At 37.3% G+C, this 13,528-nt stretch overlaps 1 protein-coding gene across 3 annotated transcripts in view; it reads left to right on the plus strand.

Annotated features, from left to right (window-relative positions):
• CPNE5 (copine 5) overlaps positions 1–13,528 on the plus strand; it is a 188,706-nt gene that overhangs the window by 58,162 nt on the left and 117,016 nt on the right. For all 3 annotated transcript variants that reach the window (XM_031964965.1, XM_031964966.1, XM_031964967.1), the window contains exon 4: positions 12,975–13,078. In XM_031964965.1, the coding sequence (XP_031820825.1) occupies positions 12,975–13,078 (104 nt within the window). The remainder of the gene's footprint in view (positions 1–12,974; positions 13,079–13,528) is intronic.

Here is a 13,528-nt window from a genome sequence, read left to right on the forward strand (position 1 = left end):
TTTTTTTCCTCTCCCCACTTACCTCTTTCCTCTTCTCTCCCTTTTATCTTCTTTCCTCATTTTCTCCTCTTTCCTTTCCATCTTTCTTCTTTCCCTCTCTCCATCACCCCTTTCTTCATTCTTTCTCTTTTGTCCTTTCTTCCTTTGTTTTTCTTCTTCCTCTTTCCCACCCTTCACTTTCTCCTTCCCCTCTTCCTATTCTTTCCTGTCTCATCTCTTTTCCTTTCTCATTCGCCTTATTTCTCCTCTTTGATTTTCATCCTTCTTCTCTCTCTCATGTTTCTTTCTCTGCTTTGTCTCTCCCAGCTCCTCTCTTTTCTTTTCTCGTGCCTCATCATATTTCTTCTTTCACAAGTAATGAATATCATACACATCTTCATCAAATCTACTCAGTGTTTATATATTATACAGTCTCTCACTTCATGTACATATGTGAACATTAATTACTACCTCTGGGTAATGATTTCTCCAAAGTCTCCAAGGTAATTCATCACCTCTGAAGTTCTGTGGGGGTTCTCTCCTCCCCTTCCTATCCAGTGAAATATTCAATTGCCTTCCAAATCTCTCCAGCTTCCATGGGGACTCCATTTTCTTCTCTGGCAGAATTCATTCTCTGGGGAATTCCTTCTATTGAAGCTTCCAGGCCCATTTTAAGGAAGCCTGATTTTCACTTATGTACGTTTTTTTCTCTGAGAAAATTTATTGGAAGAATTTTGGTTGAGGCTGAACAAAGCCCCTGCTGAATCTCCATGTAGAAATAAAGCCTGGCACTTCTTGGGGCTGGTATTTACGTATAATCCTGCCAGGCAGATTCTTTGAGGTGTTAAGTTTTTATTTTGTTATCTTTTCTGCAGTAGGGAAATGGGGGAAGGGAGAGACAAGGAGAAAAAAAGGGGAAAATGAATGGCATAGAAGAAAATTACTTAGTAAACTCCTTCATCTAGAAAAAGAAATCTCTTGGAGCTGTATTTACCTGAAATCTTCTGGGGGAAAAAAGCTATGGAAAAAAATCCTTCCAAAGCCCAGGGACAAAGAGGTGTTAACTGTTCTGCTGTGCCCCTGAAGGAAAAAACTTTGAGCTTTGGAAAAACTTGTGAATATAAATTAAGATGATGGGCATGATTGCAGGCTGGAGACTGGGGCTGGGCATTTTTCATAATCATAGACTTTTACTGCTGGAAGGGATCTAGGAGATCACTTAGTTCAGTTCCTATATTCTGTAGTTGAGAAAACAGGGCCCAGAGAGGGGAAATAATTTGTCCAAGAAGAGAACTCAGGTGCCCCTCATTGTGGCACAGCTTTCATGAGTTCTAAAGCTGGAAAATGACTTAAGGTTCATCCATTCTGACCCCTCATTTTAAAATGAAGAAATCAAGTCTCAGGGAAGGAACTACATAGCAGATGTCATTGTTCCATTGTTTTCAATCAAGTCCAGTTCTTTGGCAGAGATACTGGAGTAATTTGCCATTTTCTTCTCCAGTTAATTTTTTAAGATGAGGAAACTGAGGTAAACAAGATTAAGTGACATGCTCAGGGTCACATAACTAATACGTATCTGAGATCAGATTTGAATTCTGGTCTTCCTGACTCTGGGTCTAGAACTCTATCCACTGCACCCTTTGGTTGCAAATATAAAGGCACATTTATGGACTGATCTTACAATGAAGTTCCAGCTACTAAGTATTTTACCACACCATCATGTCTTGTAATGGTTTCATAATCCCATTAGTAACTAAAATAAAAATAATTAAATTTTAATTTTTATATTTATCAAGTCAGGAAAGTATTAGAATCATAATTATTTTTAGATAAGCCAACAGGAGACCTGAGAAAGATTGTTGTCCAGCCTCCTCAAGTTGATCCAACAAATATTTATTAAATGACTATTAGATTCAGTATAATGTACTCCTCAGGAGGTTAAAAAGTTTATATAATATTATTTTTGATCTACTGGAATATACAGTTTATTATGGGGATGGGTGACATATTGATGGGTAATACATTTTGTGACTCAATGGAACAGTAATCTCATCCAGGTGGGCAATGATAGCAATCCATCCATCCATGACTATTCATCCAATGTGATTCTTATCAGGTGATGCCATAGGTCCTCCTTAGAGGATCAAGCTAAGGCTGGAAGTCTTTAATTCTTTAGGTACCAGGGAGCAACAATGATCCATTTATTACTTAACCTGCACAGTGGATAGAATGCTAAGACCTCGAGTTAGAAAGACTTGAGTCTTTGGTCTCAGATACATACTAGATGTGTAACCCTGAGCAAGTCACTTCATCTTGTCTGCCTCAGTTTCCTCAGGTGTAAAATAAGCTGGAGAAGAAAATGATAACCACTCCAAGTGTCTTTGCTGAGAAAACCCCAAAAGGAGTTACAAAGAGCCAGATATGATTAAAATGACTGAAAAACAAAAAAAAATTATAAGATAGCTCAGGAGGAGAGAACTAATTATTGTGGGAGGGGAATCAGGAAAAGCTTCATGGAGAAGACAGCCTGATTCTTAAAGAAGGAGAAGATTATGTGGCAGAGGTAAGGAGGAAGTGCATCCCAAGTATAGAGGACACTTAGTACTTAGGAGATAGAGTATTTGTTAGAAGTTGAGAATAATAATAACTAGCATTTATGTAGCATTTTACAAATAGTATCTTATTTTTATTCCTACAAGAATCTTAAGAGGTAAGAGCTATAATTATCCCCATTTTACAGATGAGGAAACTGAGGCAGAGTGTTAAGTGACTTATCAAGAGTCAATTGGTCAGCAAAAATCTGAAGTTGGATTTAAATTCAGGCTTTAATGATTCCAAGTCGAAGGTTGTATCCACTGTACCATCTAGCTTTCTTTAGGTAACTTGGTTATATTTAAGAGTTCTAAAGTGATCTATTAGAGCTGGGAAACTGAGTCCAGGTTGTTGGGCAGTTTAAAAGCAGAATTTATGTTTTATACTAGAAAGAAAAGGAAGTCCTTGGAACTGATTGAGTATAGGAGTCACACATTCAGATCTGCCATTAAGGACATTTTCTTTAACAGTTATGTGAAGGCTGGATTGGAGTGAAGAGAGATTCAGGAAGTCAGACCAGTTAGGAAGCAGCTTCAGTAATTTAGGTAAAAGGCAATGAGGGCTGAACTAAGGTGATGGTTGTGTGAATAGAGAGAAAGGATAAGACAGGAAAGATACTGTAAAGGTGGAAACAGCAAGATTTGTTGGTTAAAACTCCAAGAAAATGCAGAGATTAAAATCTTAGTAGGCTAGAAAGATAATGGTGCCTTCAACAGAAATAGAGAAGTTTGGAAGAGGAGATTGTTGGGGTTGGAGTATGGAGTGAAGAGAGTAAGTTTGATTTCTGGATAGCTTAAATTTGGAAGGTCTCTAGGACATCCATTTTGAAATGTCCAACAGACAACTGGGGATGTGAGATTGAAGTTCAATATACATATTGTTGTTTAGTTGTTTGCAGTTTTGTCCAACCTCTTTGTGATCCCATTTGGGGATTTTCTTGGCAAAGATACTAGAAGGTATGCCATTTTCTTTTCCAGTTCATTTTACAAATTAGGAAACTGAGGCAAATAGGTTTATAATGGCAAGCATTTAATAAAAATTTCTTGGTTAGTAAGTTAGTCACTTGCTCTTAACATGTTCCCACCTCAACTGTATCCTTCCCTTTGTCACATGCTTCCTCCATGAGAATACTTTGTCATTTGTTATTCATAGGCAAAAGTGTGCCAAAATGTTTAACAATCATTTATCCAAAAAAAAGTAGGTACAGTATATTTTTATCTTGCATTATTAACATTTTTCAATCACTTTCTTAAGTCTAGACAGTCAACAAAGCAATAAATCAAATCCTGATTTATAGCATTTGCTGATTTCCAGAGTGTAAGTGTTCATCCTGAAATTTTAGCAAATGCTTTCCTAAGCTCATATGGACTGGCTCCAGTTTGCTCCCTCAATAAGTCACTATTGAATTTAGGTTGTCGTCAACCATTGGGTTGTCTGCCACTCTAATTCTTGAGAGATTGTGATGTCAGAAATTAATCAACAAATATTTATTAAGTGTCTTTCAGTTGCCAGGTACTGTATTAAGCTCTGGTGATACAAAAAAGAGGCAAAATCAGGTCTTGTCCTCCAAGAGCTTGCAATCTAATGGGGGAGACAATAAGCAAACAAATACAGACAAAGCAAGCTATATACAGGGTAAATAAATAATAAACAGAAGGAAGGCAGTAGACTCAAGAAGGGATGGGATTTTAGTTGGGACTTAAAGGAAGCCAGGAAGGTCAATAGTCTGGCTAAATGAGGTAGAGCTTTCCAGGCATGGGAAATAGCCAGAGAGAATACCCAGAATTGAGAGACGGAGACTTTTGATAGTGGAACAACCAGAAGACCAGGGTCCCTGAATCAGAGAGAACATGTTGAGGAACAAGATATAAGAATACTGGAAAGGTGGAAGGAGGCTAGGTTAGGAAGTGCCCTGAATGCCTAACAAACAGGGTATTTTGAATTTGATTTTGGGGGCCACTGGAATTTAATTGAGGTGGGGGGGGAGATGACATAATTGGATCTGCATTTTCAGAAAATTACTTTAGTAGCTTAATGAAGGATGTATTGGAGTGGGAAGAGACTGAAGCAGGCAGACCTATCAGCAGGCTATTGAAATAATCCAAACAAGCTGATAAGAGCCTGCACCAGTTTCAGAGAGAAGGGTGTGGTTTAGAGAGATGTTGCTTAGGTGAACTTGACAGGGCTTGGCAACAGCTTGGACATGGGAGGTGAGAGATAGTGAGGAATCCCAATAACTCCTAAGTCTGAGCCTGAAAGTCTGGGCGGATGGTGTTGTCTTCTAGAATAATAGGAAAGGTTGGGATGAAGAGAGGGTTTAGAGGGCAAAGATAATGATTCCATTTGGAACATGTTGAGTTTAAGGTGTCCTACTGGATATCAGGTTTGAAATGTTGGAAAACATCACAATTACTTATCATTATTGGGAATTGATTGTTTAAAAAAAAAAAAAAAGATGGAAGCAGCCTGGGATCATTAAAAGTACTGGTACACAAAACAGCCTTGCAATTCACTACCATGAACCTTTTCATCAGCCCGGTCCCATTGGTAAATGAGAAAAAACTGAGGGAGTTTAAGTGACTTGTCCAGCTACTTATGTGTCTGAAGCTGGATGTGGGCATTCTATCCATTGTGCGAAAGGACTTTGGACATTAGCTTGCCTTCTCCTAACATAGTAGAGGAAACTGAGGATGATGGAAAGGAAATGACTTTTCTAAGATTCCATCTAAGATCCCTGTAGTAAACAGCAGAGTTAGAATTTGAATTCAAGACTTCTTGACACCATTGCAACAATGATGTTTCCTTTTATACCTGTTCAATTCTGTACCTGAATTGTTGAGTTAACAGCCTAGTACATGACAGAAAGAGTGCAGGAGTTAAGAGGCCTGGGTTCTGATTCTACTTTGTTACTCACAACCTGTATGGCTTCAATCAACTTTGGGCCTCAGTTTTCTCATCTGTAAAATCAGGTGATTGGACTAAATAGCTTTTTGAGACTACCCTTCAGCTCTAAATCCTATAACCTATCAGCAAGACTCTGCTCTCAGGAGATCTGAGTTGAAATCCTCCTTCTTATATCTATTACCTGTATGTGACAATTTACAAGGAACCTTCCCTCCCTGAGTTTTAATTTCCTCATCAGTAAAATGAGAGCACTGGACTAGATGGGCTCTGAGGTGCCTTCCATTTCTACATCTAGGATCCAGTAATCCTGTGAACTTGCATAAGAAATATGACAGAATGAAGGGAGAGGAAAGGCCATTATTGTTACGCATTAGGAATTTGAAAAGGCTTCATGGAGAGGGCAACATTTAAACTAGGCTTTAAAAGATGGTAGGAATTCACAGCGACCTGGAGAATGGGGTGGGTAGAAGTTTATATTCCAAATATTGTTGTTCAGTTGTTTCAGCAGTGTCTGACTCTTTGTGACCCCATTTGGTTTTTCTTGGCAAAGATACTGGAGTAGGTTTGTCATTTCTTTCTCTAGCTCATTTTACAGATAAGGAAATTGAGGCAAATGGGGTTAAATGACTTTTACAGAGTCACTTAGCACTGGTAAGTGTCTGAGACCAGATTTGAACTCGAATCTTCCTGGCTCCAAGGATACAGAGAACAGAAATAGCTCTCAAGTAGAAAATAAAGGGCAGCACAGTCCAGTTTGGGTAGAGAGGAAAAAATAAAATGAGACAAGGCTGTAAGTCTAGGGCTTTGAAAGATGAACAAAGGAGGCTGAACTTTATTAGACAATGGGGAATCACTGAACATTTTTGTGACTAGAATATGCTTAAGGAAGATTAATGCTTCCTATGACTAGATCTAGGATTAAAGAAGATCAAAAATTAGTTGAAGGGAATAAAGTCACCAAATCACAGAATGTCAGAGTTGGAGAAAAACTGTAGTTCAATACCAAAGAATCCTGACTAGATAACCAGGTTGTCTATTATTTCCTTAGCTATTTTCAATGAGGGACAGTCCATGACTTCCCCAGGCAGCTTATTTCGTTTGTGAATGGATAGTTCTCATGATTAATCTGTTTTTTTCCCTGATGATCTGCGTTTCCCTCTTTAAACTTGCCCTTAATTCTATTTCCTAGGACCAAATTGGACTATCTTACAGATACTTAAAGATAATTATCACATCCCTGAGTCTTCTTTTCTCAATTCCTTCAACCAGTCCTCAGGTAACATATATTCAAGTTCCTTCACTGATCTAGACACACTCTGTCCCAAAATATAGTGTCCGGAATTGAATGCAGTATTCAAGATGAGTTCCAACCAGAGAAGTGTACAGCAAGACCATTGTCTCTTTATGCAATGTAAGATCTCATTTGCTTCTTGGACTGACCTATGATATCGCTAATTTGATGAGTTTATAGTCCACTGAGACCTTCGGATTTTCCTTTTTATACAGAATCCTGTCTAACCAACTATGTCTTCTCTGTTTTGTTGCTTGTGAAATTGATTTCTTGAACTCACTTGTACATTTATCTCTACCAAATTTAATCATATGATATATTACCCAATTTTTATCCCATCAAGAACTTTTAGATCCTGACTTGTCATCTAGTATGTTAGTTCATCTTTCTAGCTTTGTATCATTTGCAAATATGATAATGAAAGCAACTGTGCTTTTATCCAAATCATTGATAAAAATATGAAGCATCAGAGGACAGAGACAGATCTCTGAGCATCCAACTTTTTTTCTTTTTAAAGCTTTTTATTTTCAAACATATGCACGGATAATTTGACAACACTGACTGTTATATAACCTTGAGTTTCGGATTTTCTCCTCCTTCCCCCCACTCCTTCCCCTAGATGGCAATTAATCCAATATATGTTAAAATAGATATCAAATCTAATGTATGTAAACATATTTATACAATTCTCTTGCTGCATGAGAAAAATCAGATAAAAAAAATAAAGTAAATGGGTAAGAAAACAAAATGCAAGTGAACAACAACAAAGAGTGAGAATGTTATGTTGTGATCCACAGTCCACTCTCTGGGTGTAGATGGCTCTCTTCATTACAAGGTCATTGGAACTGGCATCAGTCATCTCACTGTTGGAAAGAGTCATGTTCATCAGAATTGATCATTAGATAATATTGTTGTTGTCATGTACAATGATCTCCTGGTTCTTCTCATTTCACTCAGCATGAGTTCATGTAAGTCTCTCCAGGTTTCTCTAAAATCATCCTGCTGCTCATTTCTTACAGAACAGTAATATTCCATAACATTCATAAACCACAATTTATTCAGCCATTCTCCAATTGATGGGCATCCACTCAGTTTCCAGTTTCTTGCCACTACAAAAAGGGCTGACACATTTTTTCACATGTGGGTCCCTTTCCCTTCTTTAATATCTCTTTGGGGTATAAGCCCAGTAGCAGCACTGCTGGGTCAAAGGGTATTGAACAGTTTGATAACTTTTTGAGCATAGTTCCAAACTGCTCTCCAGAATGGCTGGATGTATTCACAATTCCACCAACAATGTATCAGTGTCCTACTTTTCCCACATCCCCTCCAACATTCATCATTATCTTTTCCTGTCATCTTAGGCAATCTGAGAGTTGTATAGTGGTAACTCAGAATTGTTTTAATTTGCATTTCTCTAGTGCAGTCTAAATAGTGATTTAGAGCACCTTCTCATATGTTAGAAATGGTTTTAATTTCTTCATCTGTAAACTGTCTATTTATATCCTTTGACCATTTATCAATTGGAGAAGAGAATCCAACTTGACATGCAACCATGTAGGCGTACTCTCTGAATCCCCCAATTCACTCTTTTCTGAATCTAATTGTACTATTGTTTGGTCCACATCCAGGGGTATGATGGATTTTGCTCATACCATATTGCAAGAGCCAATTATTAAATCTTTAGGATGAGCATTAACAAATGTTACAAAACAGGGCTTTATTTATTACTCTAGACTTAAGAAAGTAATAGAAAAAAGTGTTAACTATACAAACTCAAAAGTGTATCACAATACTTTTTTTTTGGAGAGTTGGAGAGTCAGCTAATTAAACATTTGCCATCATACCACTACCCATAACTCTATCTTGTCCATTAGAATAGCACGAAATACTTAAGGAAAAGTTTTGGCAAAATTTAGGTCAATTCTATCTCCAGAATTCTCTTAACCTTACAAGTTTAGAAACCCAGAGAGAGAGAGAGAACGAGAGAGAGAGAGAGAGAGAGAGAGAGAGAGAGAGAGAGAGAAAGAGAGAGGAGGGAAGAAAAGAGAGAAACAGACAATTTTGTATGAGCTACTTTTGGTGAAGTCATGAAGAATTTTTGTGATTATTGTCTTTCCCAGACAGTTTGTATTTTATAGCCTTAATAATACATTATGGAATTTTTTTCAAAAATTGAAGTAAAGCTCACTGGTCTATAGTTTGGAAATTCCATTCTCTTCTCATTTTTGGAAACTGGGACAATATTTGTCCTTCTCCAATCTTTTCACACTTCTCATATTCTCCATGGTCTTTTAAATATCACTGATAGTGGTTCTAATATCATATCTACTTTTTTCCCTAGTTGCTGAGAATGTAGCTCAGCTGGGCTGGATGACTTGATTTCAGCGATGACAGCTAAGTGCTTTCTTACTATCTCCTGACTTATCTTGGGTATCAACTCTCTGGAAGCCATTTTAGTACTGTCCTTTCCAGTCTAAAGGGCAGATAAAGAAGAAAAATGAACAGCTCTTGTCTTCTCTCTGTTGCCAATTGGCATTATTCCATTTATTCCAAGCAGTGGTCCTATCCTTTAGCTTTAATCACCTGATTTTCCACATTTTTTCTACTTTCAATTAATCAATAAACATTTATTAAGTGCCTACAGTATGCTAGACATTGTGGTAAGCATTCCCTTTCCTCCCTTAGCCCCCACAACAAAAAAGAACCAAAAAATGCTTTATATTATTCCTATCTTTTCTTTTTAAAATGTATTTATTTATCTAAAACCTAAATACAAAATAGAAAAAAATTTAAAAACATTGTCATTTGCACAGCAGAAAATAAATTTCCATTTCAAGAAAGCGCATATAATAGAACACATTGTATTTAGAATCTTTTCTTATCAGCTTCAGTGCCTTCCTTTTTATGTTTCTTTAGAAAATTTTCATATTTTATTTTCCCCAATTACATGTAAACATATTTTAGCTTTTTTTTTTTTTCAAATTTTGCATTCCAAATTCTCTTCTTCCTTTCCCTCTCCCCATTGAGAAGGCAAGCAATTTGACACAAGTTATATATGTGTAGTCATGCAAAACACATTTCCATGTAAGTCATGCTGTGAAAGAAAACACAGGAAAAAACCCCAAGAAAAATAAAATAAAGAAAAAGTATTTTCATCTGCATTCAGGCTCTACCAGTTCTTTCTCTGGATGGAGATAGACAGTTCCTTTCATTATAAGTCTTTCCTAATTGTCTTCTATCATTGTATTGTTTAGTTGATTTCTTAAGGCACCATACTATGCCTTTGTATTCACAGGCTTCATTTCCATCTAATATTTCATACTTTTATGTTAACTATGTTCATTTTCACCTAATGTTCATTTCTTTTAAAAATCTAAGATGAGTTCTCCTTGTAATCATATCCTCCTTCTCAGGCAAGTTTTTCATCCTCATTGGAATTGCTTTCCTTTGCATCTTAAGAATTTTATAATTTCATTCTTGAGAGTTTTCCATCCCTCTAGCCCTGGTTTCCCCTGAAGAGTTTTGGTTTGTGGGATCTAAAGTAGGACCTTGAGTTCCCTCCTCTAATAATCAAATCTCCACAAATTCAAGGTTCTCATCAGACTATACTGGACTTGCTTCTCTTTCTATCATAAACTCTAGAAGGGAGTGATTACATCCCCAAAAGTTTCCTGTTATTTCTCACTCAGAAGCCAGTGCTTCTCTGTTGGAGAGAAAATCAGATCCAGAAGAGAATACCCCATTGTTGGGTGAAATTATCATTAAGGCAAGTGAAAAAGTTGTTGGCTGAATGTGGGAATTTGTTTTGCTTGACTGCTCATAATTGTTATAAAGGCTTTATTTTTCTTTTCCTTTTCAATGGGGGAAGAAAAAATAGATTTTTGTTAATTGAAAAGAAATCAAAAAGAAAAGGGTTTTTGGCTGTTTTGCTTTTGGCACAAATCTCTTAACAGATGGGTTTCGAGGAAATGAATTACCCTATCACTACTGCATTCTGATTCCTCAACTTATCTATTTCCCTTTTCTGTTTAGGTGGTCTATAGTTTAGTGCTATCACAGAAATAACTTTTAAACTGCTCCCAACCACTCTCCTTTCTTAAAAGTAAGATATTATCATCCAGAGTCATATTTCTGTTATGAGGCTTATCCCACTAAGGCTCAGCAATAATAATGGGATCAAATTTGTTTTCTTGCATTATTTTTTCTAGTTCAATTTTGTTAGGCAGGTAGTCAGTCATCTTAGGGGCTACTGTGGTACTGTGCTAGCCAGAGGACTAGAGTTAAAAGGACTGTTGAGAGATATAGCTCAGAGTTGATTTCAATAGGATTTAATAACTAATTGCTTATGAAGAGTGAGAGAGAAAAGGAGGAGTCAAAAGACAATAGCAAAGTTGAAAATATGGGAAACAGTAAATGGTAGTCTCATTACAGGGATCAAAATCAGAACTGGAAGAAACAAGTTTTTTGTGGGGAAAGAAAATATGGTTAGTTTTGAGGTGTCAGTGAGGTACCCTAGTGATGTTCTGTTGACATTTGGAAATGTGGTTCTGGGTAGTTCAGGGAAAGATCCAGATTAGAGGTAATGAATTGGAAATATGTTTGCATCATGGTAACGACTGAACATTGAGAGAGTGTAAAAAGAAATGAGAAGAGAGTCAAGGACAAAACTTGGGGGTACACTCACTTCAGTGGTAGAAAGGAGATAAGATGCTAAAGAAGGAAAAGCAGAAATTTAAGAGGTAGAACATGGGCCAGTGTGGTATCTCTTAAGCCAAGGGAGAAAATATTTAGAAGAAGGGGATGGTCGGCAGAGATCAGGGAACATAACCATTGATAAAATTTATTGTAAGTCGATTCCCAAAGCCAAGTGGTGATTCTTGAGAGAGTATTTCAGTGGAACGGTAAAGTGGGAAGTCAGGAAACAGGTCTAGAAGTATGATGTGATTCATACAATGTAGATGCTGTATTCTTTCTTTTTTTCTTTAATTTAATACTTAATTGATAGGCTTTTTTTTTTTAATGAGTAGCTAAGTGGTGCAGTGAATAGAGTTCTGGGCCTAGAATCAGGAAGACTCATCTTCCTGAGTTCAAATCTGGCTTATTAGTAATATGACCCATGGGCAAGTCACTTACCCCTATCTGCTTGAATTTCTTCATCTATAAAATGAAGTGGAAAAGGAAATGGCAAACTACCTCAACATCTGCCAAGAAAACCCCAAATGGGGTCATGAAGAGTAAACATGAACAACAAAACTTAACAACATCTACAAGTCCATAAAAAGATAGTAAGCTTCTGGCGTATAATTCATATTCTGTTAGGTATTCAGTAGGAACTAAATCTTTGCAGCCTTTAGAGATGTATTACCCAGTTTCCTCTGTTCCCTTGGTGCAGTCCTTTTGTAATTTCTGGTGGTAATGACTTGGTCCTGAATTGCCATCAGAAATCCTTCCATTTCCCCAAACAAATTTGCATGACTTATCCATTTGTTTGATGCTTTTTTGTCCACATATTGTCGGTTGAGTTCATGCCGATGTCACCCATGGAGAGCCCTTTGATTCTGCTCTTGGATCCTGGCCATTTCAGAGGCTCCATCTGGAGGCAAACAACTCTCATTTCTGTTTGACAAATCCAACTGCATGCATCTGCTGTCAGCCTTTACTAGTGGTCAGTGAAGTGATATCTGCTTGTTCCCAAAGTATTTCTGTAGAGTTTTCACTTGTTTATCATGTGTTCTAAAAATGCCTGCTAGTTCTCTTCCTCCCCTTCAAGGAGAATGCATTAATCTTGCTGTAGACACTTTGAGGGGGATGGGTTCTGTGTTTTGTTAATATTTTATGGTTTTTTTTCAGGATACTTTCCAAATCTCTTATGGTTCATTTTCTCATTATCATCAATCATCCGTTATTCTTCTTCAGCTCCTCCTCTTTTTTAATTATCAACAGAGAGACACAGTGGGCAGCTGATACAGAGCTATCTTCAGAGTCAGGAAAATGTAGATCCAAGCCTGTCCTTTGACCTCTAGAAAATCACTTACCTTCTCAGCATGACAGGCCCCTCTGAGATAACGAGATGTGGTGCAAAGAAGGTGCTCATCTGCCTTTGCAGATGAAATTCCTCCCTGGAAGCTTCCTGCTCTGATGCAATTCCAGGCACAGTTTTTAAAAAATAGACTCTTTCCAGAAGTTGACGCTTTGATTTTTCTTGCAGTTTGGAAGGACAGAGGTGATTGACAACACACTGAATCCGGACTTTGTGCGCAAATTTATACTGGATTATTTCTTTGAGGAGAAACAGAACATCAGATTCGATCTGTAAGTGTGAGAAACAGTTGCTCCAGTCTCAGAATCAGCCTTCTGGGGGTCTGTAGGTGGGTGGATATTGGTGTGAATGTTTATGTGTCTATTAAGGAGAAAGATTGTGTGGGTGGGAAGGAAGAAAGCAAGGGATAGGCTAACTAGTGGTCTTATTTATGGGCAAACTGGAGAAGCCATTTCTCATCTCTTGGGGGGATGACAAATGAAAAACCCAAAAGAGTTTCTGGGTAATTAATAATCAGGCTAGTTGGTTATCAATAAATTGATGGTTAGTGGTTTCTCTTGGTAATCAAAGACCCCTAATTGAGACATTGCATGCCTTAAATATTTTTTTAAAAGAGAATACCCCTGACAGGGAAAAATCAACCTGATTGGTGAATATTTAATGAGGAAATGGGTTATAAGTTTTCAATTCTTCCTGTTGAGAACTGGCCTGATGATGAGACC

Source organism: Sarcophilus harrisii, chromosome 4, assembly GCF_902635505.1.
Source record: "Sarcophilus harrisii chromosome 4, mSarHar1.11, whole genome shotgun sequence".
In the NCBI taxonomy this organism is placed as follows: Eukaryota; Metazoa; Chordata; class Mammalia; order Dasyuromorphia; family Dasyuridae; genus Sarcophilus; species Sarcophilus harrisii.